Source organism: Podarcis vaucheri (assembly GCF_965113315.1).
Source record: "Podarcis vaucheri genome assembly, chromosome: 6".
Classification (NCBI taxonomy): Eukaryota; Metazoa; Chordata; class Lepidosauria; order Squamata; family Lacertidae; genus Podarcis; species Podarcis vaucheri.
The window spans coordinates 29,544,607-29,572,179 of record NC_138764.1 but is presented as its reverse complement, the minus strand read 5'-3'; the positions used below and the strand labels follow the sequence as shown (position 1 = coordinate 29,572,179).

The 27,573-nt window shown below is 42.4% G+C and overlaps 1 protein-coding gene across 1 annotated transcript; it reads left to right on the top strand.

Annotated features, from left to right (window-relative positions):
• The first annotated feature begins 4,031 nt into the window (after positions 1 to 4,031).
• Positions 4,032 to 27,364, top strand: MFSD14A (major facilitator superfamily domain containing 14A). The gene is made up of 12 exons (XM_082227947.1): positions 4,032 to 4,296; positions 13,319 to 13,414; positions 15,801 to 15,863; positions 17,608 to 17,735; positions 18,802 to 18,916; positions 19,340 to 19,558; positions 21,323 to 21,436; positions 22,207 to 22,278; positions 22,749 to 22,861; positions 24,312 to 24,409; positions 24,660 to 24,823; positions 25,940 to 27,364. The coding sequence occupies exons 1-12, from the start codon at positions 4,210 to 4,212 to the stop codon at positions 26,144 to 26,146; spliced, it is 1,476 nt and encodes a 491-aa protein (XP_082084073.1). The 5' UTR covers positions 4,032 to 4,209; the 3' UTR covers positions 26,147 to 27,364.
• Positions 27,365 to 27,573: the final 209 nt, after the last annotated feature.

Genomic DNA, 27,573 nt, shown 5'->3' with positions numbered 1-27,573 from the left:
GGTAGCCATCCTGTTTTAGAACCACAAGCTATCGGAATAATGGATGCCCTTTTCAGACTATTTAAAGAAACAGTTTATGATGAATATGAACTGGAGGGCCAAAAGAAGTAAATGAAAGAAACCCTTGTGAGCTGCGAGGTCTCACTTCCAAAACATGCTTTCTGCTAATCTCAGTGTGCATTTTCTGCTCTTGGCTTGCCTTCTTCCAAATGCATAGGCTAGACTACCCTGAGGTTAAGAACGTAAGAAGAGATTTCTGGATCAGGCCAGAGCCCCATCTAGACCAGCATCCTATTCTCACAGCGACCAACTGGACACCTATGTAGAGCACCTAAGCAGGAGTTTGTTTTGTCTGTCCTAAGCCTTCCAATGAAGCAGAACAATGGATGCCCATGGGTTCTGCTGTGAAAGAGGGAAATTTTTCTTGTCTTTATCTTTGTTCACCCCACACATGCTTTTATGTGCTTCTGTTATCTCTTCTCTTGCTCACCTTTTCTCTAAACTAAAAAGCCCCAAATGCTGCGACCATTCTTCATAAGACATTTGTTCCAGTCCTTTGATCATTTTGGCTGCCCTTTTCTGAAACTTTTCTGACACTACCAAATCCTTTTTGAGGTGAGACATCTAGAACTGGACACAGTATTCCTAATGTTGCCACAGCATAGATTTGTATAACAGCAGAACAGCCGTGGCAGTTTTTATTTTATATTCCTTTCCTAATGATCCCTAGAATTTGCCTTTTTCATGGCCTCCACACACCAAGTTGACATCTGACCTATCCACTATGACCTCAAGGTCTTCCTAGTTAGTTCTGGTTGGGCTGTTCTTTCTTTCTTTCTTTCTTTCTTTCTAACAAAAAATTAAAACAAACCGATACAAAACAACCACAACAATTCCAAGGATCATGTCAAGAGAGGGGGAAAATGTACATGAACGATATGTCCTCATTACATGTGTTTGGAAAGAATATATCTATAAATGCCAAACATATAGGATCAATTACAACAGCAGACTTACAAAGTTGAAAATAACCTTCTTTAAACCTTGGAGACAGTCAACATGATACCTAAATAAACAAAAACCTGGAAGTTCAGTAAATATTTCAGAATAAATATAGAATAGAAGGTGGTCCAGGTTCTTCTGCTGAGGAATTAATGAAAGAAATGGAGACCAGTTATCATAAAATTTATCTCTGGTAATATCGCCCCTGACTTCTCCACAATGTTGTGTTGGTCTGTCTACAAGCACAACCTTCCAAACCCTATCATAGCAGTTTTGCATAGCTGAGTCTTACTCTTTACACACACTAAAAGCAAATGTTTAAGACTGTGAGAATAAAGTGTCCTTCCAATTTAAATTTGGGCCAGGGAGTTGGGAGAAGTCTGCCAAAGTTTGCAGAAGCTCTTTGGGCAACTGTGGCCTGCATGAAAGGTGGTGATGGATGAGCTCCACTTGGCTTGCTGCAGAAGTCACTTAAAAAAGAAAAAAGCTTTTCTAATAAATGTTTTTAAAATAACAACCCAATTCTGAGTCGTTAAAAAACCAACATCTTGACTATCCTTGGCAAGGGAGGGAAATAAATGGAAGTGAGAAGGGCTTGGTTCCAGTATGAGAATTGATGTGCATGTTGGTGAATGCTGTTTCCTGCTGGAGAGCATGGGATCTGTAGTTTCCCCTGCCTCCCAAAAGAGTAGGGAAGCAGAGAAAACTTCAAATCTCAGGTTCCTCATCAGGAACCTGATGTTTCATCACATAGGAGCTCATTTCCATTCAAGAGTGAGGCCTACTCTTTTCCCGTCTTGATGAGAAGCAAGCCCTTCTCATCACCAGTTCCTTCCTTCCAATCCTTTTCAAGGGTATTACAGTATGTTTGGTTGGAGGAGGGTATGGTGATGTGAACAGGATTGCAGTGGAAATGGAGACCAACCCTAGAATGAACTCTAAATTCTAAGGCATCATAACTGAGGCGGATTTTTGTATTTCAGACTCCTCCAATTCCCTTTTTGCCCTCATTTGTTGAAGGCAATGGGTATCTCATGAATTGCAGGCTAGTAGCAAGGAAAGTCCTGTGTGGAATAGGACAGCTGAACTGTGGAACCGCATCCATCAGTCTCTGTTCTCTGAAGTTAAGCTTCAGTGAGTTAAGCTTCATAAAGGACTAGTCACAAAGTGTGACGTCTGTGTCAAATTCATTCTGCTGCTCCGTGTATCGGTTAAAGATTTATACTGCCAGTGCCTCTCATTTAAATGGCTCTGAAAGCAGTAGGGTTGCATAGGGCCTATGTGAGTTAGTGCATGTATTGACCAGGAGGGTCAATAAACCCAGTGTGCAAGAACTGGCTTAATGTGCCCCACTGTGAGAGAGGGGAGAAAATAATAATGAAAGAATGAAATACATTAATGTACACTTCGTAGTTCCCTTTTTATTGCACAATGTAAATATAACCCAATGTACTATATTTACCAGGCAAAGTGTAAACATACAGTATCTTTAAAAAATAATGAAAAAGTGTTGTTACATTCATAGCAGAACAGGACATCTACACCTGAACGAAATGGGTGTGATTTGTATACTGTCGGATGCTCCCTCAATCGCCTAGTGGTGTGAGATTCCAGGAGATTATACAGGGTTTGTATTTTGTTTTGGAATGAAACACAGTGAAGTGGTGTCTTTACAACCTGAGCCTTAACAGAGGGGTTCACAGCATGGACATCCCAAAAGGGTCTTGTTTCTCCCAGCCTTGGATTCAAGCACCAATTGAGTATTTTACCTCGTTGACATTCCAGCTTGCTACTTTACATCGACTTTCTGGCTCACTTGGCACAAACTCAATTCTAAACTCTGGCTTTCCTCTGATTTGAAATTTTGTATCTAGCACGGAGCCCCCTTCGCTTTGCTCTCTTAATGGCCCATTCCCCTGGCTATTACCTGAACACAATAAGCCAGCCTGCCTTGATTAGCTTTGAACACTTGCTGAGTCCAGGGATTAGGTGTCTGGCAGTCAGTTTAACACCCCAAGCTTGATTCCAACACTTACTGGATCCAGGAATAGAGGGGTCTGGCACCCCCAAACGCATAACTTTAGGTTGTACCTAATTAAACGATTTAATTCAGTACTGTAGGTTGTACCCAATTAAGCCATACTTGGAATAGAGCTACTGAAATAACAGAATCATAGAATTAAGTCCAAATGAATAGATTTAAATCCATTGGTTTTAAATGGGTCTACTTACAGGGCACTCCACCGACATAGATATGATTATGATTTCAGATTATTGTTGTTTTATCTCATTTAAAGGCCTGCACATACCACCCACTTATAAAAAGGGCAGTTTATTATTATTTTAGGACATTGGTACTCCTGCTTTTCATCCAAAACATACAATCCATTTAAAGAAGGCAGGCGGGGGGGGGGGCACAGGCAGGGTAGAGCCAGGGCAAAATCAGGAACCAATTCTTCAAACTGGAACTCTGAATTATTATTATTATTATTATTATTATTATTATTATTATTATTATTACTACTATTATTATTATCATCATCATTTGAATTTATATACCGCCCTATACCCAGAAGTCTGGCGGTTCACAGAAAAAGATCACAGTATATAAAATAAAAATAAAAGCAATAATAATGATAAAATAAGACCGCAGCCTCATTTTAACTTATGAAATCTTGGTACATTCTCGCCTACAGAGCTAGAAAAAGGAAGAGTTACGCGCCGCCCTCACGAGGCTCCTTCCTGTCACGCCCTGCTCCGCCAGTCACGTAGCCCCGCCCACCCCAGCGACGCTCGCGTCCCGTCGCGTGAACCTCTCGGAGGTTGGGCGGGGCTGGCGCGAAAATTAGCGTCGACGAAAGCGATTGGCTCCCTTCCGCCGCCCTGTGTTGGAAGCGGGTGGAGTTAGGGGCGAGGCCCCCGGTGCTCACGTGCAGGGCCCCCTGACCAATCGGGTGATCGCGTGATGTGAGTCTCTGTTGCCGGCGCCGCAGTTGTTGTCCCCCTTCCGCCCCGCCCTCCCCTCCTCCCTCCCCTCCTCCCCTCTCCAAGATGGCGGCGCCGGCGGGTGCCTGAGAGGGAGGCTGTCGCCGCGCGGAGGAAGCGAGGTCCCGGCCGCTGCCGGGAGAGGAAGACGCGACGCCTCCGCCCCGAGCCCCTCTCGCTGCCCAGCCCGCCCTTCCCTCGGCCCTCCAGGACGATGGTAAAATGACCCAGGCGGGGAAGAAGAAGAAAAGGGCCGCCAACCGCAGCATCCTGCTGGCCAAGAAGATCATCATTAAGGACGGCGGCACGGTGAGGGGGGGGGGCGGCGGCTCCGAGGGGCCCTGAGGGGAGCGGAGCCCTGAGGGGACCGGGGCGCGGGGGGGGGGTGTCCCGCGAGACCCCCGCGGTACCAGGCAGGCCTCCCGCCCGCGTGCTTCGGGCCCAGGTGCCGCCGCCTGCCCGCCCAACGAGTTTGGTGGGTCGCCTTGAACTGAAGGCGGAATGGGTCAACTGCCCCGGTTTGACCGAGGGGGGGGCGGCTTTCTATTTTTGGTTCTGCTTGGGAAAATGTTAAGGGTGGCTTTTGAAAGGAGCTTGGTTGACTACACTTTCCCTAGAGAGCGAGTTTGCCTTCCGCCGTCCTTTGGTCCCGAGTGGGTTTGGGGTTCCCGTTACACTAAATCAGCTTGTCACACAATAGGCTCCCTAAAAGGTGTGTCCCTCTTCAGGGACAAAATTTGTAACCGGGCCTTGTGAGGAAGGTGAATTTCAGGTGGGGAGAATGGGGGGAGGGGAGCACAGCTTCCTCTCTTTTCTCTGCTGTCCTGTATATCATTAGAGGGGCTTCTGGTTCAGAAATCTTTATAGATATACTGTACTATATGCTATATATATATATACACACACACACTATTCCGGAAAGCGTGGAAGGAAAAGGGCATGTCCTTTTGATTCACAAACATATGTTTTCTCTGAGATCTCCTGGCTGGTGCAGAAATCACTGGCTTTATTCTGGGCGGACCTGTTGTGCTTCCATAGTGATGGACACTCTTGAGCTGCTCGAATTCACTATTTGAATGAAAGATCCACGGGAGATTGCAAATTCTATTTAGCATATTCAGGTGTTTTTGTTAAAGGAAACTGCTGTGGTTTCACCTGTGCATCACCTTCAGCCTGTGTAGGATGCCTGCTATGCTATATTAAATATATGGCTGTTTCAGCAATGTGTGCTGATCAGGAAGTAATCTTGATTTGAATGTTTCACGGTATGCAGGCATGTCCCTGTTTTCATCCCTGAAACTTTTTTGGGGGGGAGGGGAACGCAAAATTAATGTCTGTACAGCTTTCTCTGTCACAAGATGTAGAGCACTTTTCAAAGGCATTTGTAATTTTGCAAGGATGCTGAGGTTTCTGTGTAATAGATCATTTTCTTGGCAATTATTATTTCTAGTTCAGTCTTGCCAGTCCCCCAGATGGTATGCTGGCACATCCACTTTTACCCTTGGATTGGCAGTTTGAACAAGAGCTTTGGCCTAGGGGGCTTCAATTGCTGAACTTAGTTTTAATTTCTATGATTTGCCATTTACAGCATGTCACACACCCACACCTTCACACACCCTGTTTATGAGCTACTTATGTACATCTCTTGCTAATGGATAGCTTCATGCTTTAAATATATTTTCTGCGTGGAGATCATCTTGTCATAGACACATGAAAACACACTGTGTTTCCTTCTCTAGAGCCATCAAGTAACAGATGCACAATTATCTTCTTGTACTCTACTGGTCAAGTTTGTGATTGCAATTTTTACATTTTTAACACTATGGTTGGAATCCAGCTTTACCTGTTCTTGTTATGTATTTAAGGCAGGGGTGGCTAACCTGTGAACCCCTAAATGTTGCTAGACTTCTAAACTCATCAACCTTAGCCTGCATGACAGGTAACGGGGGATGGGAGGAGTTGAAGTCCAGCAGCAACTGGCTGGAAAGATTAGCCACCTATAGTTTATGGACTTGAGCAAAGAGAGAGAGAGTTTATGGCAGAGAACTGATAATAGCCTATTGATGTTTGATTTGAGTTTGGCTTCACTTTCATGCTCAGTTATGAATTCAGAGTTGTTTTACATTTAACACATTCTGTGGTCGCACCAATGTTTTCCATAATTCACACATAAAATGTGAACAGTACATATGTTAACCTGTAAAACGTGTAGAACCGTGAATAGATATGCTTCAAAGAGTTGTGACCAATTAGGAACACACACATCAGGGAACCTGAGTCTTTGGGGACAGGCCTGCTGTTTACATTCTTCATGTCACTGCTCTTGGTGTGAGCATCTATTCTGGATTCTGCTGTTGGGTTGGTTGGTTGGTTTTTGCTGATGTGCTCTTCACATGTGCACATGAGAAACTCATGCATGTTTCTTCATATGCAGGAAAATGTTTTGTGCAAATTGGCAATGATTTGCTTTGACTCAGAGTTCTGAATGTCATAATCCTGTTAAACTCATTTGTTATCAATTTACACAGTTATTTATGATGGTTCAAATGAATGACACTTTTCACTGAAGGAACAAAGCTTAGAAGATACATTTTCTGAAACAAATTCTGTGTTTCCCATTTTTAAAAGGGAAATAATAGTACAGAATTGTTGAAGATAAAGCATTTCAATCTTTTTAAAAATACCACATCACACATCACATTCTTACTTGCAGCTAACTGTATTTTCAGCTTATTACCATTGCCATGTTCGTTTTATTTATATCCTATATATTTTCAGAAAATTACTCTTATGTTGTTAATAGTGCTTAAAGTAGGTAGAGCACCTGTTGCAGCCTCACTTGCTTGTAAAATTCACTGTCCTTTTTAAAAAACATGCTTGTCAATGCTTTGTCCATTTCTCTACTTAGGAAGGCACACAGTCTGTATATCTTGATTATTCTTGTTCAGGTAACTTGTTCCAATGTAGTTTAGCTTTTTTAAAATTGAGTGGGATCTGCTGTATCAATAGTAAAGGGACCCAGGCGGAGACACTGTATTCATGTTACGGTAGAAATGATTAAAGCACAAGTTGCTCCCTTGAATGTTTTACACCACCTACATAATTATTGTTAAAATTGCTAAGTAGTCAGCACAGGTGGTGTGTTGTCTTGTGCTGCACTGTACAGTGGTATCTCGCAAGACGAATGCCTCACAAGACAAAAAACTCGCTAGACGGAAGGGTTTTTTGAGCTGCTTCGCATGACGATTTTCCCTATGGGCTTGCTTCGCAAGACAGAAACGTCTTGCAAGTTTGTTTCCTTTTTCTTAACACCGTTAATACAGTTGCAACTTGACTTTGAGGAGCAACTCATAGAATGCGGTGTGGTAGGCTTTTTTGAGGTTTTTAAAGACTTTGGTGATTTTTGAAGCTTTTCCAAAACTTTCCCGACACCGTGCTTTGCAAGAAGAAAAAAATCGCAAGACGACAAAACTCGCGGAACGAATTAATTTCGTCTTGCAAGGCACCACTGTATAGAGCAATTTTGAGGGAGTGGCCTTTGCCAACCTGGTGCCCCCCCAATGTTTTAGACTACTCCTGGCCACAGGAGGTGTATGTCCCAAACCTGTGGAGGGCACCAGGTTAGTGAGGACTGTGAATGGAGGGTTGACTTCTTATCCAACAGTTGTTCACTTTCTGGGGACTCCCTCTGTGAACTGCCTGAACTGCCTGTGCTTGCAAGGAGAGACTGCTTCAGATTTTTGAGGTTGGTTATGTTGAAACTAAGTTGATAAAGGATGTATATTTCTTAGTAGCCTTGAGTTCTGATTTAATAGGTGATGTCTCATTTCCTGACTTTGATTCAGTGGGTATCTCCTTACAACTTAAAGTGAAACTTTTCTCCCTCCAGCTCCTGCTCAATTCCTCCCCTTTATTACAAATTACTCTTGCAAATGCTCACACTAGAAAACAAATATTTTAGGTTTCATAGTTGTCACTTTCACCCTCCTTATTGCAGGTCAGATTTCTAAGTCCCAGTTCAACATAAATGTATGTGAAACTTCAAAACATAGGGTGCCTTATAAATTACTCTCTAGAAATCTGTACTTGAAATCTTGTTGCCCTGGGGATTACTCCCCTTGATCCTTGAAGGCATTTCAGTAATAGGTCAGTACTTGTGTGGCCTTTTTATTGCTAAGAAAGGAGTTGGCAATTGTGACCTAATGCTCTTCTCCAGCAGGAGAGTAGGTATGCTGTTGCAGACAAGTCACCTCTTTCATCCTTAAAGGGATGACTGAGACACCTGCAGCACTGCCAATTAGAAGACATGAGGCAGGGTAGTCACAGCTTCCCAAGGCACATGCCCTAGCTTGGCGATAGATTCAGACCTCTGAATCACTACTTAAAGAATCTCAGGTAGTAGAGGCAGGAAAATCCTCTGCCTTAGACTTTGTTAAGCTACTGATAGTGGTGGTTCACATGAATCACCAAATCATTTTGGGGGCATTAGGTGGAAGAGATTATCTGAACCTTCAGGCTCACATTCTGCCACAAAGCCAGGCAGTCAGTAAATCACACACTTCAAAACTGGAGAGAACTGTGTATTAGCAAAGCACTATTTTCACAGACTGTGCAGTTTCAGCACAGCATCTTACTTCATGAAATGAGTTGCTGAGACTAAAAGTTCCTTCCTCCCCACAGCCAACTATGTCTTCTCCTCTCCAGTGCTTCTTGCAAGCAATTGGAGACTGCCCCTGTGTGCAGCTTGTCTTTCTTCCTCTTTCATGCCTCATCTGGTTCTGGAAGTCTGGGTGAAGAGAGGAGCTTGAGGAGGGGGAGACACCCGTGATTCTTCACCAGCCTGTCTGTCTCATCTCTGTCTCCTGGCCACCTTTCTGCCTCTGATTCTGGACTTTTCTCTGCCACAGACTCACCCCGCTCACTAAACCCCATTTCCAGTTTCTGACACCACCTCCCTCTGACCGCTCATGTCATCCCACCACCATTCCCCATGCTTTGAGCCTTTTTCCCTTGGTGGTTCCCCAGCTGGTTCATCCTACCAAGCAGTCCATGACACATGGTCCCTTCCATCATGCACCACAATTCCCTACTTCTATTCTTGGATTAATCTCAAAGGAAGAGAGGTAATGGCCACACAGAAGAGTAGGAAGAAGCGTACAAGACTGAGGCTTGTGCACGTAACGTCAAATCTTGGTTTAGCATGGGAATTGGTTTGACAACCAACGTACCACTGTATGTATAGTCTAAAACATCTAGAGGACACCTGTTTGGAGAAAGCTGAACTAGACAGACTGACGTTTTGACTCATGGCTTAACATGCATAGGCTATACACTCTACAAACCACAACTACTGGGTTAATATTGCATCTGAACCAGGCATGGTGGTTTGTTTTGCTCCAAAAAAACATGGCTGATAAGCAAAAAACAAACTTTTTCTTATCCTTGTGGTTTGGATGGAACATGAAGGCAGGGCTCGTGGTTTGTTTCTCTCCAGTGCAAGTAGGGAGAGGGGCAAAGTGAGCATGATCAGTGCACACATGGCAAATCATGGTTTAAAACACATATCACTCTAAGGCAACTTAATGTATTCATATGTAGGAAGAACAATATTGCTTCATCACAGTGCATTTCCACCCTTGGATAAGGAGTGCTGTCGTGCTCTTTCCAGCCCGGAGTAAGATTGTTGTGGAGAATGAGGAGGTGCTGTTACTACTTTACACCCTCAAGGGAAGCATGTAATTGCCCTTCTGTGCTGATTGTACATAATGGTATAGTAGTTACGATGTGTTTGGTGCTCTGTGATCTTCAGCTGCATATTTAATGCCTGGGTGCCTTCATGAAAAGTTGCAGAATTGCTTGTAAACATAGCTGACTTTTCTATCTACATATAAAAGCAGTGTGGTCAGTCAGATGCTCTTATAAATGGATGTTTCTGTGTGGATGTTTTCAAGCATCACTAAGAACTGTAAAATATGTCTGGAGGAAAACGTACGTAAGTGACAAAGTTCTGACTTGTTTTCCTGTTCCATAATGTGAATTAACACTACTCAAGAAAATGTCAATGCAAAAAAGTTTAAGTAAGTAAAGATAGGAATACTGCCCCCCCAAAAGGAAGTAACATTAATTCAGTGCCATTCATCTTTGTTGTACTTCCCCGTTTGTAATATTCAGTCGATTCCAACTCTGTTCATACCACCATTTTAAGGAAGCATGCTATACAGCTCCTGGGTGTGGCAGGATGTGGTTAAGCATTTGATTGTATTTGAAAGTGCTCTAGAATTTTAGAAATGTGAAGTTGTGTGATGCTACTGCAGCTTGAGTACTGTCGTTTTTTAAAAGTTTCTACACTCCATGTTTTAATCCTTTGCAGCAGATTCTTAACTTTTTTCCAAGTCTGTTATGAGTAATTACAAGGAATTGAGGCACTGCTCCTGTTTATACCTTCCCTTCCCCCTCCATCTGCCACTGTTCCATCATGTCCTTATGGGAAAAGGATGAAATCCTGAGGGTAGCTGCAGATGAAATCTTCCCCTCTGTTGGCTTGGCTGGGAAAGCGTATCAGCATGAGTTGGCTGCTGCTGGTCTGAGTGCTATAGATGTGTCACAATGCCATAAAAGAGGCAGGGTACAGATACAGGAACCTTAACAATTTTATGTAAGGAAATGCCACAACACCTTGGCTGCTGCCACTCTCAGTGTGTGTGTGTGTGTGTACACTTGGGTGTCAAATTTTTTGGGGTGGCTTTGGTGTCTGACCAAAAACATTTCCTCTGAACATGCCCCTATTTTGGGGGAGTGGGAGATAGCCAGTGTGAAGGAATGCAACTTGATCTATTTGAAGTGGGGTTTTTTAATGCCAGAGTGGTTGATTTCTGGTTTAAGTGGTGGTTCTGAACAAGAGGCTCAAAAATTCAGCCTAATAAACTCCAAGTACAAAATGAAACCCAAAGTTAAAGGGAGGAGAGACAAGAAAAGAAGAAAAATGGGGAATCAGAAACTGAAGCAAGCAGCTACTCCCCTTCTAATTGGTTGAAAGGTTGGGAGGGGAAGTGAATCTTTTGCATATAAGTAAAGCTGCTAAATAGGAAATTATTGTTTGTGTGTGTGTGTGTGTGTGTGTGTGTGTGAGAGAGAGAGAGAGAGAGAGAGAGAGAGAGATGAAACAATATGAAAGTTAGATATCATGTTTGGAGCTCAGTAAAAAACGGGGAAATGATTAACATTCCTCCATTCTCTCTCACATTGCAGCTGGCAAGGGGTGGCGGAGGCATGCAGACTTTTTCTGCCTCCCAGCCAGGTGATCATCTATCTTAGCTTGATGAACAAGACTGTCAAACCCTCCAGTTACATTACTCCCCCCCCCAGCTTTCTGTAGTCACAGAAAGAATGCAAGCGTAGATGCATCAGTGCCAGGAGCTCCTCTGGAGAAATGTTGAAGCATTCTGGCCGTTACAACTCTTGGCAGGGTATTGTTTTTCCACGCATGAGTTTTGATGCAAACTTCAGCTCAGTTTGGGACCAAAAAATAAAATCAAAAAAATAGTGCTACACTAAAACATTCCTTTTGGGTTTTGTGTGTACTGTAGAACAAAGGTGTAAACTGTGCTGTGAGATTTGTACTCATTCTTGGCTTAATTCTGTTTGAGGAGCAATTGAATTCCTGTGGCAGTTAAGGTTTTTAGCACCGACCTTTCCATGCCCTCAAACATGTATTGCACTTGTAATCCCAATTAAATGTGGTCTCATGCAGAGTTATTGGGAGAGATATAGTAAGTAAGAGAACCAAAATGAGCCCACTACATGATTGTCTCTGGGTGTAGTGCCCAACAATAAGCCGCTGGCTTAACAGTAAAGGTAAAGGTAAAGGTACCCCTGCCCGAACGGGCCAGTCTTGACAGACTCTGGGGTTTGTGCGCCCATCTCACATCTATTGGCCGGGGGCCAGCGCTGTCCGGAGACACTTCCGGGTCACGTGGCCAGCGTGACAACGCTGCTCTGGCGAGCCAGAGCCGCACACGGAACGCCGTTTACCTTCCCGCTGGTAAGCGGTACCTATTTATCTACTTGCCCCCGGGGGTGCTTTCGAACTGCTAGGTGGGCAGGCGCTGGGACCGAGCAGCGGGAGCGCACCCCGCCGCGGGGATTCGAACCGCCGACCTTTCGATCGGCAAGCCCTAGGCGCTGAGGCTTTAGCCCACAGCGCCACCCGCGTCCACCCAGTAGTATGTTCTATATTGAAGAGTTTTCGCTACAGTAAGGCATTTAACCTTAACATCCATTTTAGCAAAGGGCTGTGGCAGTTTTCCAATACATTTATGCAATTAATGGCAACACTTGAAAACTTGGATACTCTCATTTTGATTTGTTCAAGCAATACTATGGCTGCATGTTACTTTGTCATTGATACATTTTCATGGATAGTGGGTTTTGCATGAAGGTATGCAAATTCTTTGCAAAAGGAAGAACTAGCACACTTTTAAGTTGAGAGGATTAACTGGGGAAACACCAGATCTAGAAATGTAGGGATAGGTAACTGAAACATGTACTATTGTCATGAATGTCACTTGACCTGAGAGAATAGAGGACCAGTATTCAAACCTATAGTGGAATCATATAAGAGTCAAAATAGATTTTCATAATGGAAATGAAAACGCTTACTGAAAAATTGTATGAATAGTTTGATGCATTCAGACTGTGTTTTTTCCATTACATGCGCATGGAGAGTTGAGTCTTGGGCTCATGCACTTTTTCCACTCACACATGGGGGTTTCCTAAAGTGGCTTCCTGTTAGCCAGCAAGCCATCGGTTTTCCATTTTGTCTGAATACCTGCCCTTAATTTGCCCTTAATCAAGGATCCTAGCATACATTTTGTTCCTCCTTTAAGAGCAAACTATAATTGGCCAAACCCCAATATGTCCTTGTGCATGAATGTGACAAACTTTTATCTTGTCAACAAGCAAGGCCACTTTATAAATCTCTCCTGGCTGGGTGGGTAGGTAGAATACCTGAGACATAAGTTCTATGCATGCATGCAAACAACTGCAAACTGTAATTTGCCATTATGTCTAAATGCAGTTTGGGTGTCTTTCATTCCCTTGAGTTGTAACATCTGTTTTCACCCCCTGTTGCAGGAGTGCCTCTCTGTATGCTGTCGAACTGCAAGTCTTATCTTCCCTAACCATTGGTACTGCTGGCTGGGGCTGATGAGAGTTAAAGTTCAGCAGCATCTGGGGCCACAGTTAACCACCTCTTCCCTATTGTTTGCTAGTGAGGAAATTATATGTGACTGGTTGGGCTATATGTAGTAACAATTATATTTCTTTCTTTCAGCCTCAAGGAATAGGCTCACCTAGTGTCTATCATGCTGTGATAGTAATATTTTTGGAATTCTTTGCATGGGGGCTTCTGACAGCACCTACCTTAGTGGTAAGTGATTTTTTAAAAAAATTACTGTATTTTAACAAGGGATTATACCTGACTCCCACTCCTCTCTCTGCTTCCTCCCTTCCTTGGTGCTTAAAGCTGGTTAGTAAACTGACATTAAATCACAGCTCCCTGTTTTGGAATAGCTGAGGTTTGATTGAATCAGCAAGCAAATATTTAGGAGGAGGAGGAGGAGTGAGATGGGTGCTCATTCTTGCTGCTAAACTACAGTTTAGCAAGTTGGGGATTGTGCATCTGTATCATGCGTAAAACAGTGCATGGTTATTTGGAAATACGCAACACAGTAAACAGTTATTGACATCAGATCAATGTGTTCAGTCTTGGCATGACTGGCAGGTTATGTGCATGGCTGTATGAGAGAGCCATTCCCCTTAAGCAGACATTAAGATGACTTAATGCATGCTAAAAGCAAATTCTGAATATATTCTTACGTGTTCTATTGTGGTTTATTGCTATTTCTGTATCTGGCAAAATGCTGTTATTGATGGTAATATGTAACTGAAATGGGGCGGTTTGTGTTCAAGGGACATAGTGTGACCGGGATATTTGTTCTCAAGTAAATGTTCTGTTCTCAGTTAAATATTCATGTAATCCAAGTAAACTGGCTTGTCTTGCATTTGAAAGGTAAAAATAAACACTCTTTGAACATACAATTTTAGCTTTGTAATAAGAGGAGGAAGTAATTGCACTATTTCACTTGTAACTTTCTGAAGTATGGATAGCCTAAAACAATCCAGCAGAGGCTGTGTTTCTGTAAATTCAATTCCAAAACACACACCCATTTAGAATTTCCTAGGGCAGCCTTGCTGATTTCTTTCAATTTCCCCTTTTTTGATGCAGTGTGAATCTGTCTTGGCCAGAAACATGCTAGCAATGTCTGGCCTGCATGTGGATAAGTGGCTTTGAATTTTGTGATATCTTCAGGGAAAGGTCTTCCTAAAGATTCCTTCGCCAGTTCTAACTCTGCAGCATACACACTATCCATGCCTTCTGTCTCTTCAGACTTCTTTTCTCCTAGCTCACCCCTCAGTAAGAGTCAAACTTTCCTTCTCAGTGCCTCATGATATAAATGTGAGCACAATTCCAAATTCTCTATGCAGAAAAAGCAAACAACTGCAAATAGTGCAGTGTATGCAAATATGATAATGGAGGTAGTAAACAAATTGCTGACCATCAATGTTCCTGTGTTTGCATGGTCATTGTAGCTTATTGTGTGCTGTTATGTAATGACAGAAAAAAACTGCACTTGGTACCAGAATAATTTATACTAGCTCTCTAAAACCTTTGACTGATTACTTGCACTTTTTTTTAATTGTGTAAAAATGGAAATAGAAATTGGTGTTAAACATGATATAGGAAATTATCGGATATAATATTTCAGATACTCCTAAAACTGCTCTTCTGTGTATACTAAACTCAGAAGTAGTACTTACAGAAGTGCAGTTAGCTTGCCAGTCCGTTAACATCTGGCAAGTTTATGCATTGTCCAACCCTCAAAAGGAAAAATCTTTCAAAGAATGGACAGAATATATGGGAATTTTTCCTAATGACCAAATTAATGCATGAACTTTAAACAACCAGCAAACAGGCAGATTTAAAGAGAGAGACGCCTTTTTAAAAAATTAATATTTGGAATAACAAAATTAGTTACAATATAATACTACATAATTCTTTTCCACCACATGATGCTATATCATGATGTTCATGTTTCTTCAGGGTAATCATATTTTTTTCTTTTGATGCATTAGATATTTATTTTCTTTAATATAATTAGAACCTTAAGAAAGTCATAATCACATTTTATATTAGTTTGATACACTATTTGCATTTTTAAAAAAGTAAAATATAAGTGTGTCTGCATTATCTCAATTCGCATATGCAGAAACCTAGAAACTGTCTCTTTAAAAAAAGAGGCATAGTATCTCAAAAGTCAGGGCAAAAGTAAGCTACTGATGGTAGTGTTGCCGCACTGCCAAGTAATACCATGCCACACTGGGATTTCTGACAAATGTGGGCATGGATACATCAGCAGTTGCAATGGTCTTTTATGGTAGAAACAGTTCCCATGTTGAGTGATACAGTTGTATCACATCAGAACGCTGCAGGTATTGCAGGCCCTTAGCTGTAGAACGTCATTCTTCTCCCTCTTCCTTTTTTCTTAGAAAAATCACATAACAAATGGTGATTAGCTTTTTACAGTATTGGCAGTAGTGAGCATTTTCTGCTATGAAGGGAAGTGATTCTGTCTCAGTAAACTGTGGTGGTGGTAATGGAGGCTAAGGACTTTGAAACTTTTTTATGCTTAAATAGAGTATTCATACTCTTAGGTGTCCTTCATTAATATGTCACATGCATAATTGTTTCACAGGTTTTGCACGAAACCTTTCCCAAACATACATTTTTAATGAATGGCCTAATCCAAGGAGTAAAGGTAAGACCAGCCTAGTTTTTAAATGTTTTCTATTGAGGTGTATGATTCATTCATAAATCAAATGCCTGCAAATTAGACCTGAATGGTTCAATTATTCCACCTTGTTCTAGTCAAGTTCAGGATTATACCTGATGTTGTGAATTTTGGGTGAGATCAAACACGATAAGCCAAAAGTTAGACTGCATTTAATTCTTTGTTCCCTCTACGTATTTCATATCATTCCTTTAAGAATCCTCTCAAACTCTAGGCAGATCATAGCCTTCGGTTCAAGATATGGTGTTACTAAATTCCTGTAGTGACAGGGATTCCTAATGTTCTAGTTCAGTCTTGAAGTGAAGACATGTTATTAACCCAGGCCTTTTAAACAACTTGTGTGTGTAGAATATAGGCTTCTCACTTTTATGATTCCTGTTTTCTTTATCAGAAAGAACAAGCCTGTAATGCATTTTTAATCATTTTTGTGAGCCACTCAGATAACATATATTTTTGAGTGAGTATTTATTTGGAACGTGCTGAGGTCCAAACAGTTTTTTCCTGCCTTGCTTTTGCAATGCCGACCTCCAAAACTGGTACCGTAGGGCTACCTGTGATTTGGTGGGCTAAGAGACATCCATATGAGCCCTATCCTGCACTGTGTCATATGCATCCTATTAACTGAATCTGCTTGCTGTAGAGTAGTGAGTCGTTTCAAGGAAGGGGCAGATTATCTTTTTGTTTAAAAGTAGGCTTTAGATGAATGTATTTCTTTTAAAAAGGCTTTAGATCAGTGTTTCCTAAACTTGGGGTTTTTTTCAGACTACAACTCCCATCATCCCTAGCTAGCAAGACCAGTGGTCAGGGGTGATGGGAATTGTAGTCCGATAACAGCTGGAGACTCAAGTTTGGGAAGCACTGCTGTCAGGGGTTCAGGAGCAGAGGCGAGGGCAAGGGAGGAAACAGAGAGTGAAGGGGAGGAGTCCGAAGGAAAGATGAGCGATGACGACGACCCAAGATCTCCGAGTCTTTCCAGTGAATCGGAAGATTCACAGAAAGGAGCGCCAGTGACCAGAGCAAGGGGGGAGCTTAGGGGGACACCCCAGGAAGAAGGGACAAAAGGGGGTTCAGAGAGCAGCAGTTGGAAATCGGGGCCAACATCCCCAACAGAGCGCAGTGGGGAAGAAGGGCGCCAGGCATCGGGATCAGGCGGCTCGCCGCAGGGGGGAGGACATGAGTCAGGAGTGGCCACACCTCCATCGGAGAGAGAAGAAACGGTCAAACGGAAAGTGGGAGGTTGGGCGCGCGCGCCAAGTTCAAATGCACAGGAAGGCGGCACAGTAAGCAGCCCGGAAAGGGAGCCAGGTCCTAAAGCCCGCCGCAAGGAGACAGAAGGGTCCGGGGGGTCAGCGTCAGAAGAGTCCCGGAAGGAAGAAACCACGGGGGGCAGAGGGACCCAGAGAAGAACGGTCAGGAGGAAAAGGTGGAGCAAGGCTAGGGTATTAAGTTGGTGTACAGGAGGTGGAGACTCAGACGGAGCTTCGCCGGTCTAGCTTATAAGACGTAGAGTTGCGCGCTACAGCTTGAAAATGGAAACTGTAAATCAATAAAGACTTTTATACAGTGAATGCTGGCTAGCGTGATCCTCTGTGAGCTCGGATCTGGAAGCAGCTCTGACAACTGCTTTAAATGAATGTATCAGGATGTGAAACCTTTCAGCTCTTCAGTGTGTGCATTGTCCTTCACTTAAGCATTTGTTTTTACTTCCCAGGGCTTACTGTCTTTCCTGAGCGCCCCTTTGATTGGGGCTCTGTCTGACGTTTGGGGCCGAAAATCCTTCCTGCTGCTAACAGTATTTTTTACCTGTGCACCAATTCCACTAATGAAGATCAGTCCATGGTTAGTGTCCCCTTTTAAAGTTTGTCTGTATACATCTGTCACTTTAGTCTTGTGTGCTTGGTTTTCATTATAAGGAAGGCACACTTGGCAAATCCACATCGTGATTGACTCCCACCCAGAAACTAATGTCCCTACTGTGGAAGGATGTGTGGATCCAGAATTGGCCTCCACAGTCACTTACGGACTCATTGTTAAAACCGTGTTTATGGAAGACAGTCTTACTCGGCTATGAGTGATCGCCAAAGAAGACGACGACAAAATGTCAAAACTTGAACTGTGTTTTGTGCAAAGCTAGATGGTGCTTGTTAGCAGAGTGCCAGCTCACTTAGCAATGAATGCATTGTGAATGACATAGACAAGCTGTCCTTGGCTGCTCTCCTTGTTTTGCTCTCAGGCAGTGCTGGAGATTGCCTTTTGGTATGCTTTAGGCTTTCCTGCAGTCCCTAGGCTTTATTGAATCAGAGATTTGGTTCATGGGACTCTGCAATTTCTTGTTCCTCAGGTTTTTAGACAAGAACAAGCCCTATAGAGTTTTTGGCATAGAGCGTCTCTCTGGAATGACCAGTTATATGTCATTTTTTGCTTCTCCTTTTCTGCTGAAACATTCACTTTTTATGACTCAAGGACGTTCACTCTGACAAAGTATGCCAAATGCACCTATTCAATGTGCTTAACATAACATTAACATTTTCTTTCTGTGTGCATTGTATGGGCTTAACTAAAAAGCAGTTTATAGATACTTTGAATAAATAAAACAAATATGAAAGCTTTTTAAATCTAATATATTATGGAAAGGTTTGTCAAAAAATGCTGTCTTTTACTCACTTGTTGTTGTTGTTGCTTAGTCATTTAGTTGTGTCCAACTCTTTGTGACCCCATGGACCAGAGCACGCCAGGCACTCCTGTCTTCCACTGCCTCCCGCAGTTTGGTCAAATTTACTCAGTGGTCCTCTGTTTTAATATTTATTTGAAAAATTGGCTGTATTTCTCCAGCCCAGGCTAGGATTTTTCTTGTTAATTGCAACTACCTTTAAGAAACTATTACTGTGGTTTTTTGTGTTCCTAGGTGGTACTTTGCTGTTATATCTGTCTCTGGAGTCTTTGCAGTGACCTTTTCAGTGGTGTTTGCCTATGTAGCAGATATAACCCAAGAACATGAAAGGAGCATGGCGTATGGCTTGGTATGTGTGTAGTTTATCTGAATGTTTTATACACAACAGTCGTTAGTAATTAGAATTCTTTTAATGTGAGTTGTAACACGTTACAGGAAGTACATGCACCTAATTGGGTTCCTCTTGGTTAGCATCCTACAGTCCTGGCTTCCTGTTCCTATTTATCAGAAGAATCTTTACATCTTCTGTATTGCGAAAGAACTATCTATTGCTACTCTTACTCATAACTTTAAGTCATTCTTCCGTTACCTAACATTCAACAGTTGCTATAGGAAAATCTTGATCATTAAGTCTATAAATTATCAAAACTTATGGTGATGTTTTGTGTTAAATGCTTTCTATTTCTCTGTCAACTTTCTTGAATCCTTCTTGGCATTAGAAAGAGAGGATGTGGTTACTCACTGAAAAAATTATCCCTGTTATGATTCATAGGTTTCGGCAACTTTTGCTGCGAGTTTAGTTACCAGTCCTGCCATTGGTGCCTACCTGGGTCGTGTGTACGGAGACAGCCTGGTTGTGGTCCTGGCTACAGCTATTGCATTGCTGGATATTTGCTTTATCCTTGTTGCTGTACCTGAATCATTGCCAGAAAAGATGAGGCCTGCGTCATGGGGAGCACCCATTTCTTGGGAACAAGCTGACCCATTTGCGGTAATAATGTATTTAAACGTTTGGTACAGAGGGTGCTGTGGTGTGCTTTGAAACTCCTGAGTTTTTATTAATATGTAACAGTAAATGTTTTGTTGAGCATGTCTGTACCAGAATTTCACCCCACTGCTTTTTGCAATTGGTTGCTTAGCTAATGTTTTAGGAGGCTGTGGAGTGGACCAATTTCAAAACACGCAAACACACTTGGTCTGCGGCTAGATGCCTGGCTGGTCTATATTTCCATATAATTTCCTTACTTAATCTCTCTTTCCAGAGTCACACTTGTAGGTCTAGGCAGGATTCTTCTTTAGCCAGTTAGCTGTCCCCAACTGCCTTAAGAAACTACAGTCGTACCTTGGAAGTCAAAATGGAATCTGTTCTGGAAGTCTGTTTGACTTCCAAAACGTGCAGAAACCAAAGCACGGCTTCTGATTGGTTGCAGGAAGCTCCTGCAGCCAATTGGAAGCCGCAGAAGCCGTTCCGGGTTTGCGGCATTCGGGAGCCAAAACGTTTGACTTACAAGGCATTCGGGATCCAAGGTTCAACTTTACAGTCAAACCTCTTCTTATGTCCGCCTCCGCTCGTATCCATTTCGCCCAACGTCCTCAGCAAACCCGGAAGTAACCAGCGGATTTGCTGCCGTTCGCATATGCGCAGGAACGGCGATCGCCATTCACACATGCGCAGAAGCGGACAGTCGCCACCTGCGCACAACGGCGCCTCTCCCAGCAACCCGTTTTGACTTCAGGACAGGCCTCTGGAGCGGATTGTGGTCATGAGTACAGGTTCCACTGTATATGGAAGTTCCCATTCAAGTGGAACAGGTTCACTAACTACTGTAAAAATGTTTGGGGCAGTGTAGGACACAAAAGAACTTGGGCTCCAACATGAGCACATTCTTGAACTCCGGGAGAGGAATGAACAGCTATGGGGTGGGTGCCGTGTGTCCCAGCTGAAGTGGCTACACCAGAACTGAATTCTGTCCGTCTAATAAATGGGCAGGGAAAGAAATTCAGCTGTAGGGGAAAAGCTCAGTCCTCGCTGGCCTCCTTGCTTTTTATGAAGTTTCAGAATGGAGACATGAAAGTAATAAACCAATTTCTGAAAATCCCTTTCTTTGCTTCAGACCATATATGTCCATGTGATTAGAGAGGATTTAGCTTTGACGGGGATATATAGCCCTTCAAAACCTTATTGTGTCCTGGAGAAATTCTAGAGAGAGGGAAAATACGGCTGGGTTGGGGGATGCACACATTCACTACCCTCATTGCCCACCCAGGATAAGGCATTAGTTGTTCATCCAAGTCAGTTTTTCTCCGTCTCTGTTTATTTCAAACTCTCTTCAACATTCTGTGGCTCCTGAACGGCAGTGGACTTTCAAGTCTTTGTTGGGCGGTTTCAGGTTTTCTTTTCCTTTTAAAATTTACTCATCTTTTATCCTGCGTTCCTGGGGAGATCTCTTCATGTATGCAGAAATCCCTCCTTATTTGTGGCCCTGTTCACTGTCCTCCCACGAGGCAAGGAACATTTATTTATTTTATTGTGCTTGAATGCCATCTTTTTCTCCCAAGGCGCTCAAAGTGGCATGCATGGTTCTCCCCTTTCCCAGTCTCCTTTAAACCCCACAACAACTCTGTGAGGTAGGGGAGGCTGAGAGACAGTGAGTGGATCAAGGTCACCCAGGTCCCTGTCCAACACACTAACCACTACATCACATGGACTCTATAAATGATACTTGACCATTTCCCTTTTTCCCTCTTGTTCTAGTCATTGAAGAAAGTTGGTCAGGATTCCATTGTGCTGCTAATTTGCATAACAGTCTTTCTCTCATACCTCCCTGAGGCAGGACAGTATTCCAGCTTTTTCTTGTACCTCAGACAGGTAAGCATTTGCCTAATTATTTTGATTGTGGAATCTTAATTGACAGAAATGAGGGGTGATCAAGCCGGAACGACTTGATGATAGATTCATTTGCTAGGACTTGTCAGCTTTGCCCAAAGGGGGCAAATCACTTTCTATTCTGTGGTGTGTGGAATCATTTGCATTGCTTAAAAGCACATTCACTTTCTGCTGAAGAACTGACTGAAACTCATACCTCTGTACCATTGTAAAGTTAAAGGGACCCCTGACTGTTAAGTCCAGTCGCGGACAACTGGGGTTGTGGCTCTCATCTCGCTTTACAGGTCGAGGGAGTCGGCGTTTGTCCGCAGACACTTTTTCCTGGTCATGTGGCCAGCATAACTAAGCCGCTTCTGGTGAACCAGAGCAGCACACGGAAACGCCTTTTACCTTCCCGCCGGAGCAGTACCTATTTATCTACTTGCACTTTGACGTGCTTTTGAACTGCTAGGTCGGCAGGAGCTGGGACCGAACAACGGGAGCGCTCACCCTGTCACGGGGATTCGAACTGCTGACCTTCTGATTGGCAAGCCCTAGGCTCTGTGGTTTAGACCACAGCACACCTGTATCATTGTAGGGACATTTTTAAAAATTGCCCTGCCTTGAAATTGAGTTGGCTAGCTAGATTCAGTATTTTATTAAATGAAAGATTTTAGTTAGATAGGTAACATTATGTGAACTGAGCACAGTTCGACACGCTCATCTATGCTTAACGTAAAAATGATCCAATTATTTTTTTATTTATCCTTTAGATAATGAGATTTTCACCAGAAAGTGTTGCAGCATTTATAGCAGTCCTTGGGATTCTCTCCATTGTTGCCCAGGTAACTATAACTGACAATCATGGTTTGCTGCAGAGATTCTGTTAGCAGAATATCTTCAAGAACAGAGGTGGTTGGGCTGTCACTGGTGATTAGCTAAGTAAGGCACTAAAGTTTTCATGTTAGGGCACTGATGTTTAAACTATAATCTGTGGAGCCACAGCAAAAATAAGATGAAAACGAAGGGCTTCCCAGTACAAATGATACATAAAGTTCAACTTCTACACTCCAGTACAACTTTACTAAATTTGTGTAATGAAAGCAAACGATAGTTGTTACTTTGATTCTCCACTTGCCCCCCCCCCCCATCATGTTCCCAGTCTCCTGCTTTGTAGAAATTGGATGCCTGGGTCACTGAGAACTAACCCAGGATTTTCTGTAGCTAGTGCTTTTTTAAATCTCTGAGGTGTCCTGGGTGTTTTGAATAACCATATACTGCATTAACTAAAATATTGGCATTTTTCTCCCCTCAGACAATAGTTTTGAGTTTACTTATGAGGTCAATTGGAAACAAAAACACCATCCTGTTGGGCCTGGGATTTCAAATACTGCAACTTGCGTGGTATGGCTTTGGCTCAGAACCTTGGTAAGTAACGTTTTCAATCTGTTGCTTTTTTGTTTATTTATTGGCAGAATCCTGTTCTTTATTTAGAAGACTCCTTAAAATATATGCTATGTGACTCATAAATCTCTCTCTCTCTTTGCTTTCATTCACAGTATTGGAAAGTGTATGTTCTAAAGATGTGCCATGATGATTGTCATAATGCCTCTGTTCTGAGCTACACATTTAGGGAGATATACAGTGGTTAAAGGGACGAGGGTGGCACTGTGGGTTAAACCATAGAGCCTAGGACTTGCCAATCAGAAGGTTGGTGGTTCAAATCCCTGCGACAGGGTGAGCTCCCATTCCTCGGTCCCTGCTCCTGCCAACCTAGCAGTTCGAAAGCATGTCAAAGTGCAAGTAGATAAATAGGTAAGGTAAGGTAAACGGCGTTTCCGTGCGCTGCTCTGGTTTGCCAGAAGCGGCTTAGTCATGCTGGCCACGACCCGGAAGCTGTACGGCCAGTACAAGCTCCCTCGGCCAGTAAAGCGAGATGAGCGCCGCAACTCGAGTCGGTCATTTCTGGACCTAATGGTTAGGGGTCCCTTTACCTTTACAATGGTTAAATCTGAGTACACCCATCCAAATGCATGGGTTGTATCTGATTAAATCATATTGTAATGCTAGAACCCGTGGCCATGCACTAAAGCTGAAGGTTGCACAATTCAATACAGACAAAACAAGGTATAGAACCATAGAATTGTAGAGTTGGAAGGGATCCCAAGGATCGTCCAACCGCCTGCAATGCAGGAATCTCAACACGCAGCTGCCCATCCAGTTTGAAACCATGCAAGACCTTGCTTAGTTTGCAAATGTCCTAGCAGTTTCACACCGCAGTTAAACAGCCACAGTACTGTAGTGATGATCGCCAACTTGCACAGCTTTAGAAGGGGTTTAGACAAATTCATGGAAGATAAGGCTGTCACTGACTACTAGGCATGGGTATATATATTTCAGGATCAGAGGCAGTATTCCTCTGAATTTCATTGCTCATATCTTGCTTGTGGGCTTCTCAAAGGCATCTGATTGTGGGAAGAGGAGGTGGACTAGATGGAACTTTGATCTGATCCAGGAAGGCTGTTCTTTGAAAGCAATGGGTTGTCATGACTTAAGCCTTTTGATTTGATGTGGTCTACTGAGAGTATGACTTTCTGGGGTATTGCCTTTAATGACTGCAGAGAAGTGTAACAAGGTGTTGTTTTCCGATGTCTTCTATGTAGATTTTACATACATTATTCAAGCTATTTTGTTGCTCCTTTTTGCAATATTAGCACTGATGAGACCTTTTTGCTAATAATAATAATAAGGCATGTTCTTGTCATACAAATGGTTGGTTTCTCTGCAGTATTATGTGATTTCGAGCTGAAATTCTCAGAGGTGATTCTGAATCAAACCTTGACAAATTTATCCATTGCAATTTCAACTTTTTTTCCAGGATGATGTGGGCAGCAGGGGCTGTTGCTGCCATGTCTAGCATCACATTTCCAGCCGTCAGTGCACTTGTTTCGCGAACTGCTGATGCTGATCAACAGGGTAGGTACTTCATAAGACAAGACACATGAAGTGGAAAATTCTCAGAACCAATAAATGGCTTTATTTTTTTAGAAGTACATTGAGTACTAGTAAAAAGTGATCAAAATGTCTTTAGCAATCTCGGGATTGTGGGGAGACAGTTTCCAGACAGTTTGTTCCAGATAAGGCAGGCAAATATTTGTTAAGCACACAGTATGGCCCCAGTATAGAAAACTGTTAGCCTGTAGCTGATTCTTTTGTTGTTTTCCAGGTGTCGTACAAGGAATGATAACAGGAATTAGAGGCCTCTGCAATGGCTTGGGACCAGCACTTTATGGTTTTATATTCTACATTTTCCATGTAGAATTGAATGAAATTCCAGTGACTCAGAATGATCTGGGAGATAATGTAGCCACACAGCACCATTCGCAGCAGGTATTGTCTTCAGCGTTTCTGTATATTTTAACAGAGGGGGGCAAACATTTCACTGCTTGCATACAAGTACCTCTTAGGTGTATATGTGGTGGTAGACTTTGCTTGATGTGTGACTTGTCCTTAAGGGTCATTTCAGAAACAGAATCCGTGAAGGTTGCTCTAAAAAGTATCTTCTCTGGTACATGATAGCAGAGGTTGCGAATACCAAGCTTACGGCATGGGTAGCCTGTGTTGGTACCATACAGGTGTCATCATCCCTGTCCATCATTCATGCTGATTGGACTGATGGGAGTTGGGAGTCCACAACATTTAGAATATACTGTACCTTGTACCTGGCTTAGAATATCTGATCCTCAAAACGGCTTAATATATCAATTCATCACTGCATGGAAATACTGAAGGTTATTTGTTTCACCATTCTCGAGTTAAAAAAATAATACTTCACATCTGTCCACTGCTGGAAAATCATTTTATTTTGTTAACTGTGTCGTACCTTGCCTGCTGAAGTTTTGGCTGTTGGAAAGGGGGGTGAGGCTGCAAGTGCAGTGCTTTTGCAGTATCTGGAGAAGACCCATATGCACTTAAGACTGATTTCTGATTGATAAATGCACACTTCATTTGGGAGTGGCATTCAAGGATAAATCCAGAATTTTGTCAACAAAGATTTTGTATTACTTTTACCAGCAAACTACTGTGTAAACATTTTATTCTTGCAAGTCCAATGCTTGGTGCAGTATAACAACGACAACAACAACAATAATAATAATGCATAGAGTAGCCATCATCTCTACTTTGAATGACATATATGGGATTACCTGTTGTGTTTGGCATTCTCAAATATCTGGAGCAGTTCTGTAGTTTGGTTTTAAATATGTCACACAGCTGGGGTGAGATGATAGGTTATATTGTTTGCGTTTAGTGGCTCAAAGTCCAGTGCCCTCTAATCGTTTAGGTTAGCAGGAGGAAGGGTGGGAAAGAAACTTTGCAACTCTGTTGGCCCAGTGTCCAATCTTTGCTGCACTAACATCTGGCGTAAGATAATCTAAAGGGGAAACGCAATTCAAACTAAAAGTGGTGGTTTCTTTTGGTAAGCTTCTCTTGTGCTTTTCCTTGCAGAACTCCATCATTCCTGGTCCCCCATTCCTATTTGGAGCATGCTCCGTATTACTGGCTCTGCTTGTTGCCTTGTTTATTCCCGAACACACCAACTTAAATGGTCGATCGAGCAACTGGAAAAAGCACTGCGGTGGCCACGGTCACCCGCACAGTCCACAGGCCCCTGGAGAGGCCAAGGAACCTTTATTACAAGACACAAATGTATGACAACAAAACTCGAGGACTCCTAGAGCGAGTTTCTTACTCTCTTTTTCCCCCCACCTGCAGTTCTGGATGCACATTCCATTTCCATTGAAAGTGTCATTTCTTAAGGTGGTCTTAAGAAATTTTATCTCTTTGCATGAAAATTGTAAGAACCACAAACAGGAAGTGGAAAATCCTCCAAAGAAGTTACAACTTAAATTATTTGATTTTTGATTTTTTTTTTTACCCTCTAGGATTTTTTGCCATAATGTCCTAGTGAAAAAAACAAAAACTTATTAAATCTTTACATCTTAATTTTGAAACTAAATTATATATATTCAAGGTATCGGCATGTGTTCTTGCATCAGTTTCTGGAAGGTGTTAAGCTTTATTCTCTTCATGTTGGTCTCAATGAGACATACTAGCAGGACTTGGGTACCCATTTATTTTAACTGTAAAATCTTGGGTCAGACGAATTCAAAGCCTTAATGTAGATGCACTTGACCAAGAAAAGTGAACTGGGTTGACCTTGGACTGTCAAATCAGTGTCTGGCAGGCTTTCCTTATTTTTACTAACACAATCATGTGTTGAACACACATCCTGAACAGTACACACTCCTTTAAGTGCATTATTCTGCTAATTCTTTCATTCTTTTAATTAAGTATATATCAGTATGTAGTACTTAAAACTAGTGGGTAGTGTGAGCCTAAAAGATTTTATTACTGGCTCCAGAACTCTACCTTCCTAAATACAATTTGATACCACTATGCTTTGGATGTTTTGCATAAGGACCTTAACACTTGAACACACAAACTCAACTCTAAGCTGATAGCCTTGAAGACGTTGGTGTGGTCTATGCTGGATTGCCACTTCTGTTACTGGTCAGTGACGGTAGCTTTTTAAGTACAGAGCTAAAGCCAAATGGCAGTTGATCTGCCTTCTCTGGCTCTGTTGTTATTTGTGAATGAAGTCTGCGGAGAGAGAGAGTGGCGACTGGTAAGTAGCCCTGCCTAGTAATAGAGCTGGCAATCCTTGCACTATAGTGGCCTTTCAGGACTGTCACAAGTAACACTTCAGAGCCAAGGATTAGTCCTGCCGTTTCAGGACCACAGTACAGGAGAGAGCTTTATACAATTACTGATGTGAATTTCTCTAAAAATGTATATTTTTGTGTCCGGTTGTATTATTTAAGTGTTCCTTTGTATAAAACGTGTATAAAGTATTGTATAGTTCAAAATGTTTTCATCTTGTACTGTGGTTATTGCTTAGCTTTTTTAATGCACCACGGTTGACTAAAAGCTGGAAAAAATATGTAAATACACTGTTAATAAAGTTGAATATTTTAGTGATTTTTTAAAAACAAATTACTTGAAACAAGACTATATGCCATGTGTGTAGATGAGCTTATACCTTTCTCATGGTAACGCTTCTTCTTCTATGTACTCACAGA